The following is a 21791-nucleotide window of genomic DNA, read 5'->3' as shown; positions in this document are numbered from 1 at the left end:
AACATGTTTTCAGGGGTGAAGCACAATTCTTATTGCGATTTTTTCTTCATTTCCCATGTGGAATCGATTACCTCTCAGGGTGAATTTCAATCTTGAAAACAAATTTTTTTTAATTGTTCTCAGACAGTAGGGTGACAGTAGAACATGAGTAATTTCATACTATGCCAAAAAGAAAAATCACAGATAAAGAGTGACGTGTGAGCAGGTGCCTTGTCAGGATGCAGCATCTAGGCTGCTTCCTTTACATTGCTTCTCTCAAAGAACCTTGGGATCATCATCGTCGTCGTTTAACGTCTGCTTTCCATGCTGGCATGGGTTCGACGGCTTGACTGAGGACTGGCAAGCCAGTAGGATGCACCAGGCTCCAATCTGATCTGGCAAGGTTTCTACAGCTGGATGCCCCTCCTAATGCCAACCACTCTGAAAGTGTAGTGGGTGCTTTTTATGTGCCACCAGCACGGGAATCAGTCAGGCACCACTGACATCGACCACGTTCGGAGGGTGCTTTTTATGTGTTACTGGCACGGATGCCAGTCGGGGCAGGGCACTGGCATTGACCCACAAGGAAAATTTTTATTGGTTATCTGGCTGCATAGAACAAACTCATGATGAATGACACCCTTCCAATAAAAAATAACCAATCAACATCATCATCACATTTTGTATGACTCTAATTAGACTTTTATTTTTTTTGCTTTCAACAATGATGATCCAAATCACTGTGAAGATTGCTTTTAGTTTCACCATTGAAACAATATGTCTACATTTCCTTGCCTGTTATGACACTTTGCTGAAAGTTTACATCAATATTTGAATGGTCAGCTGCTCCTGACTGACTGTGACTCAATTCTCATTTTGTTAGTCTGTCACATGGTACAAATTATGTGGCAGTAAAATACATCTTCAATTTTTCTTTTAAAATCATGTGACATGAACTTTTTGCAGATGCCTTCTTCAGAAACTTCACAGACAATCAGGCAACAATTTTTACAGATCACTGTCTACACTTTTTCGATATGACCATTGGCGGTTGTCATAGAAAGTCTTCCAGATTTAGGATCAACTTTGGTAGATGTTCCTCCTGATTTCAAATGCTGATACCACTTATAACATTGCATGCAGTTTAAACAATATAATCCTTAGGTCTGTTGCCATATTAGGAAAGACTTCATAAAATTTTTTCCAATTTAAAACAATTCCATGCAAACATGTTATTTTTACCATTATTTCATTGTTCAACTTGTGACAAATTACCAAATGCACAAAACACCTGTTTATCCTACCAATGTATAGATTGATGACTAACTGATGTGACGTGATATGACTATTGTAAGATTGAAAGTCAGTCACCCACACATAGTGGCATAGTGTGGCATATACAAGGTGTGTGAACTGCACTGAGGGGCATTTTGTAAATGTGTGTTAGCTGTAGTCAAAGATACTTATAAGGCAGGGAATAACCAATTTGGCTACCACACAGGGCAGCCAAAACCCATACTACACTACTTCCCATTCACAGAAATGCAGTCTTAAGCACTACTTGTTGGTTGGTGTGCAGGTTTATATATTTGGTTTCAATTTAGACAGTCATCGTAAGTAATTATCAGGAAATTCACAAGCATAGTTATATACTCATGTTTCTAGGATACCATTTCAGGCAAACACCTGTCTAACAGTTTCTTTTTCTTTACTCTTGCCTCTTGTTACTTCTGACCACCCAAAGCATGCCTCTACAAATATTAAAGAACAGCCCTAAATTTTTGATATAAGTATGAGCCATATGCAAAAGCAGTAGTGGTAGAAAAGATAGTGAGAGGACACAGATCACCAGTGCGTCTGTATCTGGGATGTAATATGATTTATACAATGTTAAATTTTTAATTTCAGGCCACTGATGACTCAGATTCAAATAACTGTCCAAGAGGCTTAGTTCCATGGCAAAAAAAAGGTACTCATTTTTGTTTATGTGTTTGTTTATGGTTTGATGATTTTAATATGGACGTTTTCTCTCATTTCTCTGTATGTCTTGGATTCTCTCTTCACTATTATTCATCATCATCATCACATCCCCTTTTCCATACTTGTATGAGCCAGACAAAATTTGTTGAGGCAGATTTTCTATGACCAGATGCCCTTCCTGTCACCAACACTCACCTCTTTCCAAGCAAAGTAACATTTCTTCATGGCCATGGATGTTTTTCATGGAAAAATAGAAATTACAAACAACGTTTGTATGACTATTCACGATAATCACATGATTTCAAAACCAGGACACGCACAAACACATACACACACATTTATATATTTATATGCGACAGGCTTCTTTCAGTTTCATTCAACCAACATCTGCTTTCCCCTGCTGGTATGAGTTGGACAGTTTGACAGGAGCTGGCATGTTCCAATTGTCTGTTTTGGCTTGGTTTCTACATCTGGATGCCCTTCCTAACACCAAACACTTTACAGAATGTACTGTGTGCTTTTTACATGACACCAGTACAGGTATGAACTTGGGGCTATAATAGAAGACATTTGCCATAAGTGTCATGCAGGGGCACTGAATCCCTAACCACATGATTGGGAAGCAAGCTTCTCAACCACACATAGCCGCACCGATGCCTAATGGCAGGTACAGAAGTACACATTACTCCATAAGGATCATGAGGCCAGTTTCCTGGTTTTTCTGGTGTAAATATTCCTCCCTGGAGAGGATGCCAGTCCATTGCAGGATTACTCATTTTTGCCAGCTTAGTGGACTGGAGCAACGTGAAATGAAGTGTTTTGCTCAAGAACACACTGCATCACCCGGTCCAGGAATCGAAACTACAATATTACAATCATGAGTCCAACACCCTAACCACTAAGCCACATGCTTTCACTAAAGAGATGATAGAGAATGGGAATGAACCAGTGGTTGAATATTTTCTGTGGAAGGAGGAGTTGTTGTTTAGTACCTGATGCACCTGTCATCAAGGTTATTCCAGTTGTGACCATCCTGTCTTTTTTTTCAGACACAGTGTACTTTGGACTACATCCAATGTCTTTTTTTTCTTTTATTTAAGACAGTACAATGTGATTTTGTATGAAAGCATATGGCCTAGCTGTTGAATAATGGGCTCATGATCAAAATGTCATGGGTTCAGTTTCTAGGTGGAGCAGTGTACTATGTCCTCAAGCAAGGCACTTCGTTTCACATTACCCCAGTCTACTCAGCTGTAAATGTACACCAACCTAGTTGTTAGTGCAACTCTCTCTCTCCCTCCAACTCCCACATCTTCCATATTCTACTGGGTTGAGGGCCGTTGAGCCAAGAAGCTGTCTAGACCTGATTCATAACTACATAAACACCTAAAACAGTTAACAAAAGCATAGTACATGCTTCCAAATTATATTCACAAATGATCACTAAGCTTTAAGCAATGATGTGATGTAGAGAAAATTTTGCTGCTATTTCTAGCAAGTTGTGATTTTCTAATTATTTTCTTTTTTTGATAGAATTTACTAATATCCTTCCTCCAGCCTACAACCCAGAATACGTTGAAGCCATATGGTACAAATGGTGGGAACAGAAAGGTTTTCACCAACCACAGCCAATTCAGGTTTCTAGCTTTTCCTTCTTAATTCACAGCTTCTTGGCTGTGTGGTTGAAGAGTTTGTTTCACAACCATGTGGTTTCAGGTTCAGTCCCACTGTACAGCACCTTGAGCAAGTGTTTTCTGTGATAGCCTCAGGACAACCAAAGCATACAGAAGCCAGTTAAGTGTGTGTGTCAGTTTCATCATTTTAACATTCACTTTCCCATGCTTGCATGCATCACACAGAATTCATTTAGGTAGATTAAGGCGATGAGCTGGCAGAGACATTAGCGCGCCGGGCGAAATGCTTAGCCATTATGTTCTGAGTTCAAATTCCGCCGAGGTCGACTTTGCCTTTCATCCTTTTGGGGTCAATAAATTAAGTACCAGTTACGCACTGGGGTCGATGTAATCGACTTAATCCCTTTGTCTGTCCTTGTTTGTCCCCTCTATGTTTAGCCCCTTGTGGGCAATAAAGAAATAAGAATTCATTTAGGTAGATTTTTCTACAACCAGATGTCCTGTCACCCATCTTCATCTGTTTTGAAGCAAGTTTTTTTTCTCCAAGCCAGACTTGTTTTCATACAAGATTGGAAATGAATGGCGCAGATTGTATGACAGTGACACTCATTTTGCAACTATCAGAAGATATCAGAATAAGCACACACATATACACGTGTGTGTGTATATATATATATAAATGTATGTATATCATCATCATCCTCATTTAACATCTGCTGTCCATGCTGGCATGGGTTGGACAGTTTGACTATGGGTGGCACGCTGGAAGGCTGCACCAGGCTCCAGTCTGATTTGGCATGGTTTTCTATGGCTGGATGCCCTTCCTAACGCCAACCACTCTGAGAATGTAATGGGTGCTTTTACATGCCACCAGCACAAGTGCCATTTGCTTGACACCAGTATCTGCCACGATTGCGATTTCGCTTGGCTTGATGGGTCTTCTTCTCAAGCATGACACAATGCCAAAGGTCTCAGTCATTGCCTCTGTGGGGCCCAACACTTGAAAGGAACTCAGCCACCTCGCCTCTGTGAGACCCAAGTTGTAATAATGAAGTGAAGCCAAATAGTGATATTTTGAAATCTTTTAATACATGCATTTCAGGTTTGTGTAATATGTAATAGGATATGCATCCATTGCATAAAACTTTCCTCAGTTAAAGTATACACACACACATACACGCAATGGGCTTCTTTCAGTTTCTACTTACCAAATTCACTCACCACATGGCTTTTGGTTTGGCTCAGCGAAGGTCTATTCTACTACAGCAAAGAAGACATTTGCCCAAAGTGCAATGCAATGGAGGTGAAATCCAAGACCACATGGTTGGAAATCAAGCTTCTTAACCCCCACAGCCATGCCTGTGTCTACCATTCTTTTAAAATATTTTTTCCACTCTTTTTGTATAACCCAGAATTTGTAATCTCATGTTGCTCTTCTGAACTGTTGTAGGATGCTGTAAAGAAGAGAAGGTTTGTCATCTGTTTGCCTCCCCCTAATGTGACTGGTTCACTCCATCTTGGTCATGCTTTGACATGCTCCATTCAAGATGCTATTGTCCGTTGGTAAGTCACTGTACAGTATCTTATTTGGCTATTAATACCCAAGTTCTCCTATTTATCTGGTTATCAATTGCCCGACCTGTCTTTGTTCATGTATCTAATATAAATGCTCTATCTCTGTCTCTCTCTTTCTCCCCCCCCCTCTCTGACTATCAATGCTCACCTCTCTGTATCTGGCTATCAATATCCCATCTCTCTCAGTGTGTCTTCTCAATGTATCTGACTATTAATTAATGCTCCAGCTATCTATCTCTCTCATATATCTATTTATTTCTCTATGTATGTAGCTATCAAATTCCCAGCTATCTGTCTGACTATCAACACTCTCATGTATCTATCTTCCTCTTTACATCTGGCTACCAATGCCCTATCTATCTGCCTTTCTGTGTATCTGGCTATCAGTGCTCCATCTATTTATCTAACACCCATCTGTTTGACTCTCTCTCTCTCTCTCTCTCTCTCTCTCTCTCTCTCTCTCTCTCTCTCTCTCTCTCTCTCCCTCTCCCTCTCTCTCTCTCTCTCTCTCTCTCTGCATCTAGCTATTAAAGTCCTATTCCTCTCTGGCTGCTCCTCCATGTATTTACCTATCAATGCCCTATTCCTCTCTCTCTGTCTCTCTATATATCTAACAAATTACAAAACACTTTTATATTTTTATTATTTAGTTGTCTGAAGGTAGTGAGCTGGCTGGATCATCAACATGGCAAACAATGCTTAGTGGCACTTCATCCGTCTTTATGTTCTGAGTTCAAATTCCGCCAAAGTTGGCTTTGCCTTTCAGCCTTTTGGGGTCGATAAAATAAGTACTAGTTCCACACAGAGGTCAATATAACCATCTAATTCCTTCCCCAAAATTTCAGGCCACGTGCTTATAATAAAAAGGGTTATTTAGTTGTCTGAGAATGTCCTGCATTGCATCACTTATATACCTTTACAATTAAATAATGGAAAAGTATTTATTTATACAATATTTTTCCGAAGAGTTACATTGTTATTTGTAAAACGAATAAGCTGTTCCTCTGTTCTAAATTACAGGTACCGAATGCAAGGACACCAGGTACTCTGGGTCCCAGGACTGGACCATGCTGGCATTGCAACTCAAGTGATCATTGAGAAATGGTTATGGAAGAAGAAGGGCTGCACAAAACATGATATTGGCAGAGAAAAATTTCTAGAAGAAGTATGGAAATGGAAAATAGAGTAAATAATTCTTTAAATTTACAATCCTTATTTTAATAGGAAATTGTTTTAATGTTAGTCAGTAATTCTGACTTCATTGGGCAAGGGTGTTTGACATTGTTGATATCAGTGCAGGGAGACAAAGGTTTGGGTCTTTAAGTCTCTGGTTCTCCCTGACCTGCTCTATAGTTATGAGACTTGGACACTGTCCAGTACCCTTAGGAACCACCTGAACACCTTTGGTACCAGGACATTTCACAGGATTATCGGTTATCATTGGTCAGATTTTGTAGCCGACCAACAACTCTACTCAGAAATTAGGATGTGCCTTGTTGCCTGTTTGATTCACGAGTGCCAGCTCAGACTGTTTGGCCATGTTGCTTGATTTTCTGAGTTAAACCCTGCTTACCATGTTCTATTCACTGAGGATCTGGCTAGGTCTATGGCTTATATTGGTTGGCTACATGGCACATGGTCACAGCAGATGAGAAAGTATCTTGCAGAGATGGAGACTGACTGGTTGCTCGGGAAGACCCAGGAATATGCCAACAAATGGTGAATGCAGCAATGCACTGCTTGAGTAAACCTCTAGTACAGAGTTTCCTAAATAAACGCAAGTAATTCATAGATTTTGATAAACTATAATCTGGGTCCTTTCTGTACACCCTATTAAGCAGTTGTTCAAATATGCATTACATATTCCTTTTAGGATAAAGAATACCAACTTAATTTCATGGTATTTTTATTTTTTTATATATTTTTCTTATTCTATTTGACAATTTTGCAAGTTACTTAGTGATCTCGCTGGCACTAATGCTATGTAAAAAGCACCCAGTACACTCTGTAGAGTGGTTGGCATTAAGAAGGACATCCAGCTGTAGAAACCATGCCAAAACAGACAATTGGAGTCTAATGCATCTCCTGTCAAACTGTCCAATCCATGACAGACATTAACTGATGATAATATATGCAGAATATATCATATAAATACAATATGTAATTTACTTTGTATAAAATACAAAATCTTAATGTTATTTCAGTTGTCTTGTCAATTATCAATTTTGATATTTACTGTTTCTGTGACAGAAAAGAAAACACGATTTATGAACAAATGAAACGACTAGGAGCCTCACTTGACTGGACGCGACATTTTTTTACAATGGATCAGGTAAGAGCTTCTGACAAATTACTTAGTCATAAAACATTAGGATATTTGTCTTGTCTTTCCTGTGGTCACATCATCATCATCATCATCATCGTTTAACATCCGCTTTCCATGCTAGCATGGGTTGGATGATTTGACTGAGGACTGGCGAACCACATGGCTGCACCAGGCTCCAATCTGATCTGGCAGAGTTTCTACAGTTGGATGCCCTTCCTAACGCCAACCACTCCAAGAGTGTAGTGGGATTCACATTACAAGACATGATACGACATCAACCAAGTGCATTAATCCAGCTTCAGCAGCAGCAATAACTTCAACACTGAATACACACACATGCACACAGATTCCAGCAATGTGCAGATGCAGGCATGGCTGCATGGTTAAGAAGTTTGTTTCTCAACAATGCAGTTTCACATTTGGTCCCACTGCACAGTACTTTAGAAAAGTGTACTCTGGTATAGCATGAAGCTTACTAATACCTTGTGAATAAAGTTGGCAAACAGAAACTATATGGAAGCCCATCGTGTGTGTGAGAAAGAGAGAGAGAGAAAGTTTTCATTCATGCATAGACTCCCGCAAGATTATGCTTGAGAAGACCTGATGAGTCAAGTAAAACCAATATCATATAGCTGTGGCCAGTGCCTCCTGACTGGCTCCCATGCCGGTGGCACATAAAAAGCACCATCCGAATGTGGCCGATACCAGTACCCCCTGAGTGGCCCCCATGCCGGTGGCACGTAAAAAGCACTGTCCAAATGTGATTGATGCCAGGCCTGCCTCAGTGGCATGTAAAAAGCACCCACTACACTCTCAGAATGGTTGGCATTAGGAAGGGCATCCAGCTGTAGAAACATTGCCAGATAAGATTGGAGCTAACAAATTCACTCCCAAGGCATTAGTTGGCCAGGGACTATAGTAGAAGACACATGCCCAAGGGGCAACACAGTGGGATCGAACCCAAATCCATGTGACTGCAAAGTGAGCTTCTTAACCACAGAGCTATGGCTGCTCCTTTTCAATAACTTTTCTTTTCATATAATTTCCTTCTCACATATTTGCTTTGGTTTATTTTAGAATCTCTCCAAAGCTATTAACGAAGCTTTTATTCGACTCCATGACGAGGGCTTAATATACCGTAAAAAATGTTTAGTCAACTGGTCTTGTGTTCTCAAGTCAGCCATTTCTGATGTTGAGGTAAGTGAGGCTTTCTCTTTATGATGTCTGGTTAATTTTAAAATATATACTTTAACCCTTTAGCATTTAAAACCAGCCGTATCTGACCCAAATATTCTACCTATTTTATATTCCAACTGGCCAAATCTGGTCTCTCACACCTACCTTACAATGTCATTCTAAAAATAAACAGTCACATCATCGAAATCTGAAAGTTATAAGATAATGCATGACAAATTTAAAACAATGTGAATATATAATTATTACATTTAACACAGAAATCTAAATGCTAAAGGGTTAAACTTTTATGAAATAATTATTTTCTGGGAATATCAAAATTCTTACTGACTCTCTTATTTCACTCATGCAGACAAGTTTGGAAGAGAAACAGGAACTCTTCCACCATATGTAAAAGGTTAATCACTTCCTCTATTTATATTGCTTGCCACCCAGTGAGGGTACGTGGTTTAGTAGTTAGGGTATTCGGCTCACAATTGCAAGGTCATGAGTTCAATTCCTGGTGGCACGTTGTGTCCTTGAGCAAGACACATCATTTCATGTTGCTCCAGTCCACTCAGCTGACAAAAATGAGTAGTACCTGTATTTCAAAGAGCCAGCCTTGTCACATTCTGTGTCACGCTGAACCTCCTTAAGAACTACATTAAGGGCTCATGTCTCTGTGGAGTGCTCAGCCACTTGCACATTAATTTCACGAGCAGGCTGTTCCATTGATCGGATCAGCTGGAACCCTCATCATCGTAACCGACAGGGTACCAGTTATTTCCTGCTACCCATGAGACCAACCTTCCAACATTTGACCTTGTTTTTACTTCCTACTTCTACACATCCAGTTCTGTCCTGACTTTTCTCTTTCGACCGTTGACATATCATTACCAGTCACACTGCAGACTATTTAAATGCATGCATGTATGTACACGTACATACAAAATTGAAACCATGTGGTTGCAAAACAAGCTTCTCAACCACACAGCCATGCTTGTGCATATATATGTGTGTGTGTGTGTGTGTGTGAAATAACACAAAAAATCCTTTACTTGAAAATGAGATAGGGGTTGGCAACAGGAAGGGTATTTGATTGTAAAATAATGCCTGAATGATAAGTATTCCTGTAACCCATGCTGACATGGGATAATGAACATCAGTGTCCTTATATAGTATCAGGTAGGATGTTAGACTGAGCCTCTATCACCTGACCAAGATGATACCCATCATAGTGTTGTGTGATTTGTAACAATCTCTGTACGCTGGACTCTTGAAATACACGGTGAGTGCCGTGTCTAGTTCTGCTGATCTTGCCATATGGAATGGTGGGATAACATCTTGCTTAAGTCTGCCCCAATTCAGCTCGGTTGAACCTCATGCAATTCTGAATTCTGCTAGAAATATGCTGAAACATAAGCATCTCAGTACATCTAGGCTGGTCGGTCTGTGTAAGGTCTTTCCATGATGACTGCATTGGCAACAGTTGGTTATCCCATGTGGGATGTCTGAGAAGAGTTTCTTGGGGTTTCCTCAAGGTGCAAACCAACATGTTTCCTACCTGAAAATACCTGACTCAAGAGAGTCATGGAACTAATACCTGTAGAGGTTGTGAAGACTTGCAAAGGTAATTGCTATATCAGTGACCAGTGTTCAGTGTTGAAACAACTCTGGATGGTCAAGCACAAAATAACTGTGCCAGCTGTAAGCCAGAGCAATGCTAGACCAGGAGTCATTCTGCCTTGTACCTCAAGGAAGACTTATCCTGGATTTGGTTTTGAGAAGGCCCAGTATGACCATGGTGATCTATATTATCATGGCTTTGGAAGATGTGGCTGGAGTAAAGGTACAAAAATATTGCCCTTTAATTAGTTCTTTAGGGAGAAGGTTAGAGAAAGAGAAATGAACTGAAGATAGCAATGTAAAGTGCCTTGCCTAAGGGTTCTCTGTCAGTAGGTGGCTTTGAACTTGTGAGCCATGGATTCATTAATCCAGCATTTTAACCATTTACCTTTTATGCATGATGTTTTCGTTATTTTATTTCTCAGATAGAAATGTTGCAGTTGAAAGGGAAGACCAAACTCGAAATTCCTGGTTATGCTAAGAAAGTACAGTTTGGAACTTTAACCTCATTTGCATATCCTGTTGTAGGAACTGGTAAGTATGTCAAAGCTTTTCATACAGGTGCAGGAGTGGCTGTGTAGTAAGTAGCTTGCTTACCAACCACATGGTTCTTTTGCCGAACCGCTAGGTTACGGGGACGTAAACACACCAGCATCGGTTGTCAAGCGATGTTGGGGGACAAACACAGACACACAAACACATACATACATATATATATAAACATATATACGACGGGCTTCTTTCAGTTTCCGTCTACTAAATCCACTAACAAGGCTTTGGTTGGCCCGAGGCTATAGTAGAAGACACTTACCCAAGGTGCCATGCGTTGGGACTGAACCCGGAACCATGTGGTAGGTAAGCAAGCTACTTACCACACAGCCACTCCTGCACCTATATTTCATGCTTATGAAATTTATGTGCAAGTGGCTGAGCACTCCACAGACATATTTACCCTTAATGTAGTTCTCGTAGGGATTCATCATGACACAGAGGGTGACAAGGCTTGCCCTTTGAATTACAGGTACAACTCATTTTTGCCAGCTGAATAAGCTGGAGCAACATGAAATAATGTCTTGCTCAAGGATGCAATCCACTGCTGAGAATTGAACTCACGACTTTACGATCGTGAGCTGAATGCGCTAACCACTAAGTCATATACCTTCACAGAGAAAAGAACAGTATATCTGTGGGGCTTGAGTTTGTTGTATGTTGGTGATTGAGCCTTTGCTAATCAAATGACTTGTTTAGTAGCATTAGAATCTCAAGTATGGGAGCAGTAGTCCTTTTCTGGGATTTACTTTTGCTTCAGTCGTAGCACCCGGCTGAAACTGCCCCTGGCTCTGTAGTACAAATGTCTTGTTGGCATAAGTTCTGAATTAAAATCTTCCACCAAATCTTAGTCACAATTTATGTTCCTAACACTAGCTTAATGATAACTAAGTTATTTTACTAAATTCCTTGTTATATTCAAACTTAATTGAAAGTAACACAGAGCATCTCAAAATAAATACGGTAAAAAAAAAGGGTTAATCAGGGCTGAAATATTTTCGGGCTCAGATTAGAGGATTCCTAGTTAAAAAAAAAAGTCGTGTATTAAAATATACATCCCATATTTTTTTGTTGCTAATATTTTGTTGTATTCTGACTTCGCAGATGAAAAGATCATTGTGGCCACCACTCGTCCAGAGACAATATTTGGGGATGTGGCTGTGGCTGTACACCCTGAAGATTCTCGTTACCAACATCTTCATGGAGCCTTACTTCAGCATCCATTTTCAGATCGAAAGATTCCAGTCATTGCTGATGAGTTTGTCGACAAAGAGTTTGGAGAAGGTTCCTATCTCTCTCTTTTTCTCTCTCTCTTTCTCTCTCTCTCTCTCTCTCTCTCTCTCTCTCTCTCTCTCGTTAATTCTTACATTCTATAACTATATTTCCTTATTCTGTCACTTGTTTTAGTCATTGAACTGCAGCCATGCTGGAGCACACCACTTTCAGAGTGTATTATTTAACTGTATTGATCAGATCCTGCAATGTCATCATCATCATCATCATCAAACATCCATTTTCCATGCTGACATGGGTTAGACGGTTTGACTGAAGTCTGGAAAGTCAGCGGCTGCACCAGGCTCCAATCTGATCCAACAAGGTCTCTACACCTGGATGCCCTTCCTAACGCCAACCACTCCAATAGTTTAGTGGGTGCTTTTTACGTGTCACCGGCGTCATTCTAAAAATAAGCATTTGCATCATTGAGATCGCAAGGCTACAAAATAATGCAAGATTAATTGAACGCTTTCCATGCTAGCATGGGTTGGACGATTTGACTGAGGACTGGCAAGCCAAATTGGAACCTGGTACAGCCTTCTGGCTTGCTAGTCTTCAGTCAAATCGTCCAACCCATGCTAGCATGGAAAGCGGACGTTAAACGATGATGATGATGATGAATGTAACTCATTAAATCATCATCATCATCATCATTTAACATCCGTTGTCCTTGCTGGCATCGGTTGGATGGTTTGATTGGGCTGTTGGCATGGTTTCCTACGGTTGGATGGCCTTCCTAACGCCAACCACTCCAAGAGTGTAATGGGTGCTTTTACATGCCAATGGCACAGGTGCTATTTGCATGACACCGGTATCTGCCACAGAATAATGGGTTAGATGACAATGATGACCAAAGTTGTAGATTCCATTTACCAAAATGCTAATGGTACCCCATATTCCTTTCACATTATTTGAAATAATTACTTGACTGACCAATAAATGTATTTCATTTTCCAGGTGCTGTCAAACTGACCCCTTGTCATGATCAAACGGACTATGAAGTTTGTGAGCGGCATGGTTTACCAATTTCCTTCTCTATCATTGATGACTCTGGTCTTATGTGCAATGTTGGTGCTCCTTTTGAGGTGAGACCTCTAATATTTCTACTACAAAAACAGAAATGGCTCAAAGCTAGACGAAATACCTTACATTATTTACTTTCATCCTCCTGTCTTCTGAATGTTTTGCTGTGATTTTGGATTCAGTCCCACTGCATGGTACCTTGGGCAAGTGTCTTCTACTATAGCCTCAGACTGGACTTTATGAGTCTTATGAGTGGATTTGTAGATGGAAACTGAAAGAAGCTTGTTGTGTGTGTGTGGTGTGCAAGAGAGATGATTGTGCTGGTATGGTCATGTGGCGAGAATGGATGAGGATAAGTGTGTGAAAAAGTGCCACACCCTAGCGGCTGAGGGAACCTGTGGAAGAGGTAGGCCCAGGAAGACCTGGGATGAGGTGGTGAAGCACAACCTCTGAACATTAGGCTTCACCGAGGCAATGACTTGTGACCGAGATCTATCTATATATATATATATATATATATATATATATATATATATATATATATATATATATATATATATAGTATGGTAATATCAGTGTCAAGCAATATTTAGGCATAAGTAAACTTTAGGTTAGTTAAAATATGTTTGTGCCTATAGTAGAAAGGATTATTATTGTTTTCTATTCTAGGCACAAGGCCTGAAATTTTGGGGGAGGGGTCCAGTCGATTAAATTGACCCCAGTATGCAACTGGTACTTAATTTATCAACAGAGAAATGGTTATTATTAAGGCAGCAAGCTGGCAGAATTGCTAGCACTTTTGTCTTTCATCCTTTTAGGGTCTATCAAATAAGTACCAGTTATGTACTGGGGTTAATGTCATCGACTGCCCCCTCCCCATATTTTCAGGCTTTGTACTGATAGTAGAAAGGATTATTATTATTATTATAATTATAAATATTCATTGTTGTGAAGGCGCATGGCTCAGTGGTTAGAGTAGAGCGTTGAGCTTACGATCATGAGGTTGTGAGTTTGATTCCCAGACCTAGCTGCGTGTTGTGTTCTTGAGCAACACACTTTATTCACGTTGCTCCAGTTCACTCAGCTGTAGAAATGAGTTGCGACGTCACTGGTGCCAAGCTGTATCTTTGCCTTATCCCTTGGATAACATCAGTGGTGTGGAGAGGCTGGTATGCAAAAGCAACTACTGGCCTTCCATAAAACAACCTTGCCCGGACTTGTACCTTGGAGAGTAACTTTGTAGGTGCAATCCCATGGTCAGTCATGACTGAAGGGGGTCTCAACATTATTGTGTTCTTATTAGTGTTGTTGTTATATCTTTTTTAGTTTTAAACCAATATTTGGTATTTTTTTTTTTCAGGGAATGAAGAGGTTTGATGCAAGAAAAGCTGTTGTAAAATCCTTAAAACAGAAAGACTTATACCATGGAACGATCAACCATTCCATGATGCTTCCTGTCTGCAGGTAATCAAATATTCCATGTCAATTAAGTCAAATGTTGGTTTGGCAGGCTCAGTGAAGCGTCTGACGCAATGTCTTGTGGTGCTTACTTCAGACCCTTTACAGCAGAGGTGGGGAAATCCCCGCCCACGGGCACAAATGCACCTCCGAGCCCACTTTATTGCGCCTGCAGGCTGGTATATTGTATGTACAGAATATAGTAAATTTTTCAATATAAAAGTTATGCAATATTCGTCGCATTTCCACTATGACTTAAAATGGTTAGACTCGAACAGAAAATCGTCCAGTAATTGCCATTTTCCTTGTTGAGCCACCTCCATAATGCTTCCTGGTCTTTTAATTTGTTGCTTTCACGGTAGAATTGACCATGTATTTCCATAAGGAATATTTCCATGTATTTCTTCTCTCTTGTTGGCTGTTCTTGTTCGGAATTCATGAGCACTCTCAAGTCCATTTTTGTTAACTCCTTCTGCACTAGCAGCATACTGTAGCAGATCTTCTTTGCTGTTTACCAAATATTCTGCCATGTTTCTTCTTTCACTGTTGATGCACTCCCTTGTGCCAAAATTTGAAATCATTATTATTACTATTACTATTATCATTATTATGATTATTATTATTATTATTATTATTATTATTATTATTATTATAGTCGTTCCAAAGATGTTATTGAACCTCTTCTGATGGACCAGTGGTTCCTCAATTGTAAAACAATGGCAACCAAAGCAACTCAGGTGAGTTTTTCCAAAGATAAAGACTGCAAGAATATATACAAAAACCTTCTTGATTAGAACTATTTCTGCCTGTGTGTGTGATCTGCTATAATGAAGTTTACAAAATATATTACAACAAAGATTAGGTCTCCAATAGATTACTTGTTTAATTTATGGCCATGCTGGGACACCCGTTTCAAATTATTCTTGTTAATCATGTCAACCCAGTAATTATTTTATTCTGGTGCCACATAAAAAGCACCTGTGCAGGTGCCATGTAGAATGCATCCAGTACACTCTGGAAAGTGGGTGGCATTAGGAAGAGCACCCCGGCTGTAGAAACCATGCCAAAACAACCAATTGGAGCCTGGTGTGACTCCCAGCCTCACCAGCTCCTGTCAAACCATCCAACCCATGCCAGCATGGAAAACAGACATTAAATGATGATGATGTACTTATTTTACCAATCTCTGTTGAATGGCTAAATTACATTTAGGCATTATGGGAAGCAATCTGACACATCATTTTATGCTGCTATACAAAACCACTAACACACATGCACCCCCCCCCCACACACACACACATATTGTCATCATTTTAATGACACATTTTTTGCATAATTTGTTCTAATTATTGCTCTAATTAATTCTTATTATCCAGGCTGTCACCAACAACCTCCTCTGCTTCATCCCTGATTACTATGACAGTATCTGGTTCCACTGGCTGCAGAATATCAGGTAATATTACTTTGATGTTATATTGTTATTTAACCCCGGGTCAGTAATGAAATGAAAGGCATTCCAACCATGACATCTTGTCTTTTAATCAAACAGCAAATCTAAGACTACATTATCCAATATGTCCTACGTTTTATACAGCCCCTAGGTAATTTGAGGAAGATTTGTCTGCTATTTCTAGTAGATCAAGAGATACATAGAGTCTCTCTTGAGTGTTCTTAGTATGTATGAATGTGTTTTTACTGTGTGAGAGAGGGAGAGAGAGAGCCGAAAGATCTATTTAGGTGAGTCCCCTTTAGCACTATGCCATCATCTGTCATCACTTGCCCCTATAAGCTAGGGATTACAATGATTACTGCTCCAGACTGGACAATATCTTTTTCATATATTTTTTTTTTTTGCACACACTCTAATTGTTTGTCAAATGTTTGTGACCATCAGACACAGCATTTGTAATGTGGATCACGTCTTTCAATATTCAGTTGCTTCTCTTATGTTCTAAGTTCAAATCCTGTCAAGGGCAACTTTACCTTTCTTTGATAACAGAGACACCAGTAATGCCCATGACTGCATAAGTAGCTTAGGGCCAATTCTCTGGCATATATATTCCTCCATGGATAGGATGCATAGATACACAAATGCATATATACATACATACATACATACACGTGTGTGCATCGCAGAGCTTAATACTTAATTTATGCAAATATATGTGACTGTAATTATCATAATCTATTCAATGTTCTGTTTGTTCCTTTAGGGACTGGTGTATTTCCAGACAATTGTGGTGGGGACACCAAATACCTGCTTATTTCGCTACCACTACGCCGTCACCGCAGCTATCAACCTCGGTATTTCCTCCACTTATTCCTCCTCTTCCCTTCCCGTTTCTTTTAGATTTGGTCCTCCTCCTCTTCCTTCTTCTTCTTCTTCTTCTTCTTGTCTTTGTTGTTTTCCTTATCTTATTGTTGATGTTATCTTCATCATCATCATCATCATAAGGTGTGCTTGAACATCAGGAAGTAGTGAGTTTATAAATGAACTGTTGTACACAATATCCATTATATTTGCAGAACTAGCCAACCTATTAAACAAAGTTTTTGCTGTAATTGTTTAGTTCTTCCAGGCCAGCCCTGATTGAATACTTCATTTCAATGTGCATTCTTGCATGAGTCACACAGGGGTTATTGAGACAGATTTTCTATGGCCAGAGACCCTTCCTGTTGCCAACCATCACCTGGTTTGAAGTAAAGTAATATTTCTCCACAATCAAATATGTTTTCGCAGAATATTGGAAATGAATGATATTGCTTGTATTATGACAGTCAGACAAGGGCACAAATGTGCACACACTCCCTATCCTTCTTCCCCCTTGCACCCTCCTTACAACCCCCTCGCTCCTCCCACTACTATTCCTGCTACCTAAGGTGCCACACAGACACCTTGTCACCACTGTCTGTTTCCTTGGAGATACCTTTAATTCATTCTCACTCCCTCTCTCTCTCCTGAATGTGAGTAGCCATGTAGCTCCTTTACAACAAGAACCTGCTCTACTCCAACCTCTTCCCTCATACCTTAACCCCCATCTAGCATGCGGAGGCAACATCCTCCCTTCCTGAGCTTGTTGACTTGCAAGTGACACGGTGACCTCAATAGTACCAGTGGCGCAAAATAGGCACCCAGTACATTAGGAAAGGTATCCAACTGTAAAAAAACCATGCCAAAGCAGATACCGGAGCACAATGCAGTCCTTGTCTTATCAGATCTTTGTAAAACTGTCCAACCCATGCCATCATGAAATATAGATATTAAATGATGATGATGATGATGATGATGATGATGAGGACTCACTCACATGCACATTTGCACAAACACACACACACGCACATGCAATGGACTTCTTTTCAGTTTCCATCTACCAAATTCATTTACAAGACATTGATGTTGGTTTGTCTACATCCTCATAACCTAGCAGTTCAGCAAAAGAGACCAATAGAATAAGTACCAGACTTTTAAAAATAAGTGCTGTAGTCCACTTGTTCAACTAAAACCCTTCAAGATTGTGTCCTGCCATGACTGCAGTACAATGACTGGGGAAAAGTAAAAGATAAAGATGTGAAAAATAATCAGACATATATTTTTATATGGCAAAATGCAATGGTGCCGGTGCCATGTAAAAAGCAGTGATGTTGGTGCTGCATAAAAAGCAGCCAGTACACCGTCAAATTGTCCAACCAATGCCAGGATGGAAAATGGACATTAAATGACAATGATGACTACTGCTATCACCTCCTCCTTTTTCTCCTCACTATTATTACTGCCACATAAAAAAAAGCTCTTAGTACACTTTGTAAAGTGGTTGGCATTAGGAAGGGCCTCCAGCTGTAGAAACCATTCCAAAACAGACAATGGAGCTTGGTGTGGTTCCCGGTCTTGCCAGCTCCTGTCAAACCATTAAACTAATGCCAGGATGGAAAATGGACATTAAATGACGACGACGACTACCACTGTCACCTCCTCCTCTTCCTTCTCATTATTACTAGTGCCACATAAAAAGCTCTTAGTACACTTTATAAAGTGGTTAGTAAATTAGCAAAAGACAATGTGGAGTTAAGAGGATTCTTTAGTATTGCTTGGGAGCAAGACAACCCCTGTAGTGTTGGTGCCAGAAAAATGCACCCAATACATTTGGTAAAGTAGTTGGTGTTAGGAGATCATAGAAATTATACGAAAGTAAAATGTTCGAACAAGACATGGTCCTCTTCCTCTGACTCATTGAATCTTGTCAAACCGTCCAACCCATATCAGCATGGAAAAGGTGTGTAAAATGATGGTGATGATATTCTGACTCCAGGCAGTTTTGTAGCACATTTGTATAGGTTTGCAACTCTAGAATTTTATAACATAGAATGCAAAGTTAATTTATATCGGTTATGTGTTATGCTAAATATGTTTTGAAATTTGTCATAAAATTTATTTAAAAGAAAAGTGGGTTAATTTTTATTTTCGTTTTCTTTTTTTTATATATATATTAAGAGTTCCACTGGAATATGGGTTAGTGCCAGAAACCAAGAGGAAGCTCTAGCTAAAGCCAGTGAGAAATTATCTGTTCCCAAAGAACAGATAACTCTTAAACAAGGTAATCTTTTTACTTGCTTTATCATATTATACCATATTTTCCAGCCTTCAAGTCGACATAGTATATAATGTAGACATGGTGTGGAAACACTGAAACATCATCCCAATCTTTCCAAATCCTGTTGCATTTCACAAAGTCATCTTGGTGTATAAATTGACCTACCTTTTTTGGCTGTAAATTTTGGCCTGAAAAATTGGACTTATATGCTGGAAAATATATCCTTTCTACTAAAGGCACAAGGCTTTAAATTTGTGGGGAGGGGACTAGTCGATTACATCGACTCCAGTGTTTCACTGGTGCTTAATTTATCGACCCCAAAAGGATGAAAGGCAAAGTCGACTTTGGTGGTATTTGAACTCAGAACGTAAAGACAGACAAAAAACCCTGCTAACCAATTCACCCGGTGTGCTAACGATTCTGCCAGCTCCCCACCTTAATTACTGATGTTATATTAGTTACAAATTTTGGTACAAGGCCAGCAGTTTCAGGGAAGGGTTAAGTTGATCACATCAACCCCCAGTATTCAACTGGTGCTTATTTTATCAACCCTGAAAGGATGGAAGGTAAAGTCAACCTCAGTGGAATTTGAACTCGTAATGTAGCGGCAGATAAAATACCGCTAAGCATTTCACCTGGCATGCTAATGCTTCTGCCAGTTTGCCACCTTTCTATGCTGGAAAATATAAAGAGAAAACCTACGACTTATTATCTATTCTCTCAAAGAGTAAGAATTAAACCAATTTCATTTTTTATTTTCCCAGATGAAGATGTCTTGGATACTTGGTTTTCATCAGCATTGCTTCCATTTTCAGTATTTGGATGGCCAGAAAAAGTAGGCATTTTTTTAATATTAATTTTAATTTTTGCTTTTATGTTCAGGCATGGCTGTGTGATTAAGAAGTTTGCTTGCCAACCACGTGGCTTTAGGTTCAGTCCCACTGTGTGAAACCTTGGGCATGTGTCTTTTATTAAAGTTCCAAATCAACTAAAGGCTTTTGAATGGATTTGATAGATGGAAACTGAAAGAAACCCATATATATATATATCATCATCATCATTATTTAGCATCCGTTGTCCATGCTGGCATGGGTTGGACGGTTTGACTGGGCTGGCACGCTGGAAGGCTGCACCAGACTCCAACCTGATTTGGTATGGTTTTCTATGGCTGGATGCCCTTCCTAACACTAGCCACTCCAAGAGTGTAATGGATGCTTTTATGTGCCACTGGTATCTGCCACAATTGCAACTTTGCTCAGCTTGATGAGTCTTCTTGTCAAACAAGATATAAGGCCAAAGGCCTTGGTCATTGCCTCCGTGAGGTCCAACACTCAAAAACAACTCAGCTACCTTGCCTTCGTGAGGCCCAACATTCAAAAGATGTTCTACACGTGCCACCAGCACAGGTGCTGCATTAGGAAGGGTATCCAACTGTAGAAACCATGCCAAAACAGACTATGGAACCCAGTGTGGCTCCTGCCAAATTGTTGAACCTATAACAGCATGGAAAACATGTTAAATGATGATGATGATGTTTTTATTTTCATCCAGTCTGGTGCAGCTCTCCAGTTTGCCAACTCCTGTCAAACCCGCCAACCCATGCCAGCATGGAAAAATGACATTAAATGATCATGAAAATGATTTATATATATATATATGTATATGCATACACACACAAGGGGTTTTGTACAGATTTCATTAAACAAATTCACTCACAATGCATTGGTCAGCCATGGGTTACAGTAAAAGGCACTTACCTTGCATGCCACAAAGTGGAGCTAAACTTCAAACCCTGTGGTTGTGAAGTGAACTTCTCAACCACGCAAACATGCGTAACTATAAAACACTCATACACACACACACTTTCTCTCTTCATACACATACACATTCACTCACTCTGTCTGTCTTACCCACACAGACACACATACATTCACTCATTCTCTCTCTCACACACACATGTATAAAACTCAGTCTGAGATAACTGATAGTGATGCTATGTATCAGCAATGATGATTCAGTAAATTTCGTGAGTTTGTATAAGTTCTATGGTTCATACTATTTCTTCTTATTGACATTCATAATGTTAATATTATGTCTTTATTTCCTTTTTATTTTATCTACTGAAGACAATTGACTATGAATCTTTCTACCCAACCGACCTTCTTGAGACTGGCAGTGATATCTTGTTCTTCTGGGTGGCCAGAATGGTTATGCTGGGACAGAAGTTAACAGGACAGTTACCTTTCGATAAGGTCAGTCTATACTAAATATCATTTTTTTTTGGTTTATTACCTTATTTTTATTCTCTGCCTTCTCCTACTTTTCCACCTTCCTTCTTTTTATTCTATGTCTTTTCTTCTTATATTTCTTCATCGTCTATTCGTCTTCTTCATCTTCTATTCCTCCTCTTTGGAGTCATCTACAACCATGTCTATTTATACATCATCATCGTTTAATGTCCGCTTTCCATGCTAGCACAGGTTGGACGATTTGACTGAGGACCGGCAGACTGCACCAGGCTCTAATCTGATTTGGCAGGGTTTCTACAGCTGGATGCCCTTCCTAACACCAACCACTCCGAGAGTGTAGTGGGTGCTTTTACGT

General features: G+C 39.7%; 1 protein-coding gene across 1 annotated transcript in view; it reads left to right on the top strand.

The window, feature by feature from the left end:
- The window catches only part of LOC106879323 (valine--tRNA ligase), a 33651-nt gene that overhangs the window by 1768 nt on the left and 10092 nt on the right, over nt 1–21791 (top strand). The window contains exons 2-17 of the mRNA XM_014928831.2: nt 1888–1948; nt 3493–3596; nt 5044–5156; nt 6189–6353; nt 7419–7500; nt 8572–8691; nt 10719–10827; nt 11947–12126; nt 13075–13202; nt 14501–14604; nt 15254–15335; nt 15975–16051; nt 16812–16902; nt 19088–19190; nt 19952–20022; nt 21314–21439. Coding sequence (XP_014784317.1) covers nt 1888–1948; nt 3493–3596; nt 5044–5156; nt 6189–6353; nt 7419–7500; nt 8572–8691; nt 10719–10827; nt 11947–12126; nt 13075–13202; nt 14501–14604; nt 15254–15335; nt 15975–16051; nt 16812–16902; nt 19088–19190; nt 19952–20022; nt 21314–21439 — 1716 coding nt within the window. The remainder of the gene's footprint in view (nt 1–1887; nt 1949–3492; nt 3597–5043; nt 5157–6188; nt 6354–7418; nt 7501–8571; nt 8692–10718; nt 10828–11946; nt 12127–13074; nt 13203–14500; nt 14605–15253; nt 15336–15974; nt 16052–16811; nt 16903–19087; nt 19191–19951; nt 20023–21313; nt 21440–21791) is intronic.

This window comes from Octopus bimaculoides, chromosome 1 (genome assembly GCF_046866305.1).
Source record: "Octopus bimaculoides isolate indiv1 chromosome 1, ASM4686630v1, whole genome shotgun sequence".
Taxonomy (NCBI): domain Eukaryota; kingdom Metazoa; phylum Mollusca; class Cephalopoda; order Octopoda; family Octopodidae; genus Octopus; species Octopus bimaculoides.
The sequence above is the reverse complement of the archived record's forward strand: the minus strand, read 5'-3'. Positions and strand labels throughout refer to the sequence as shown.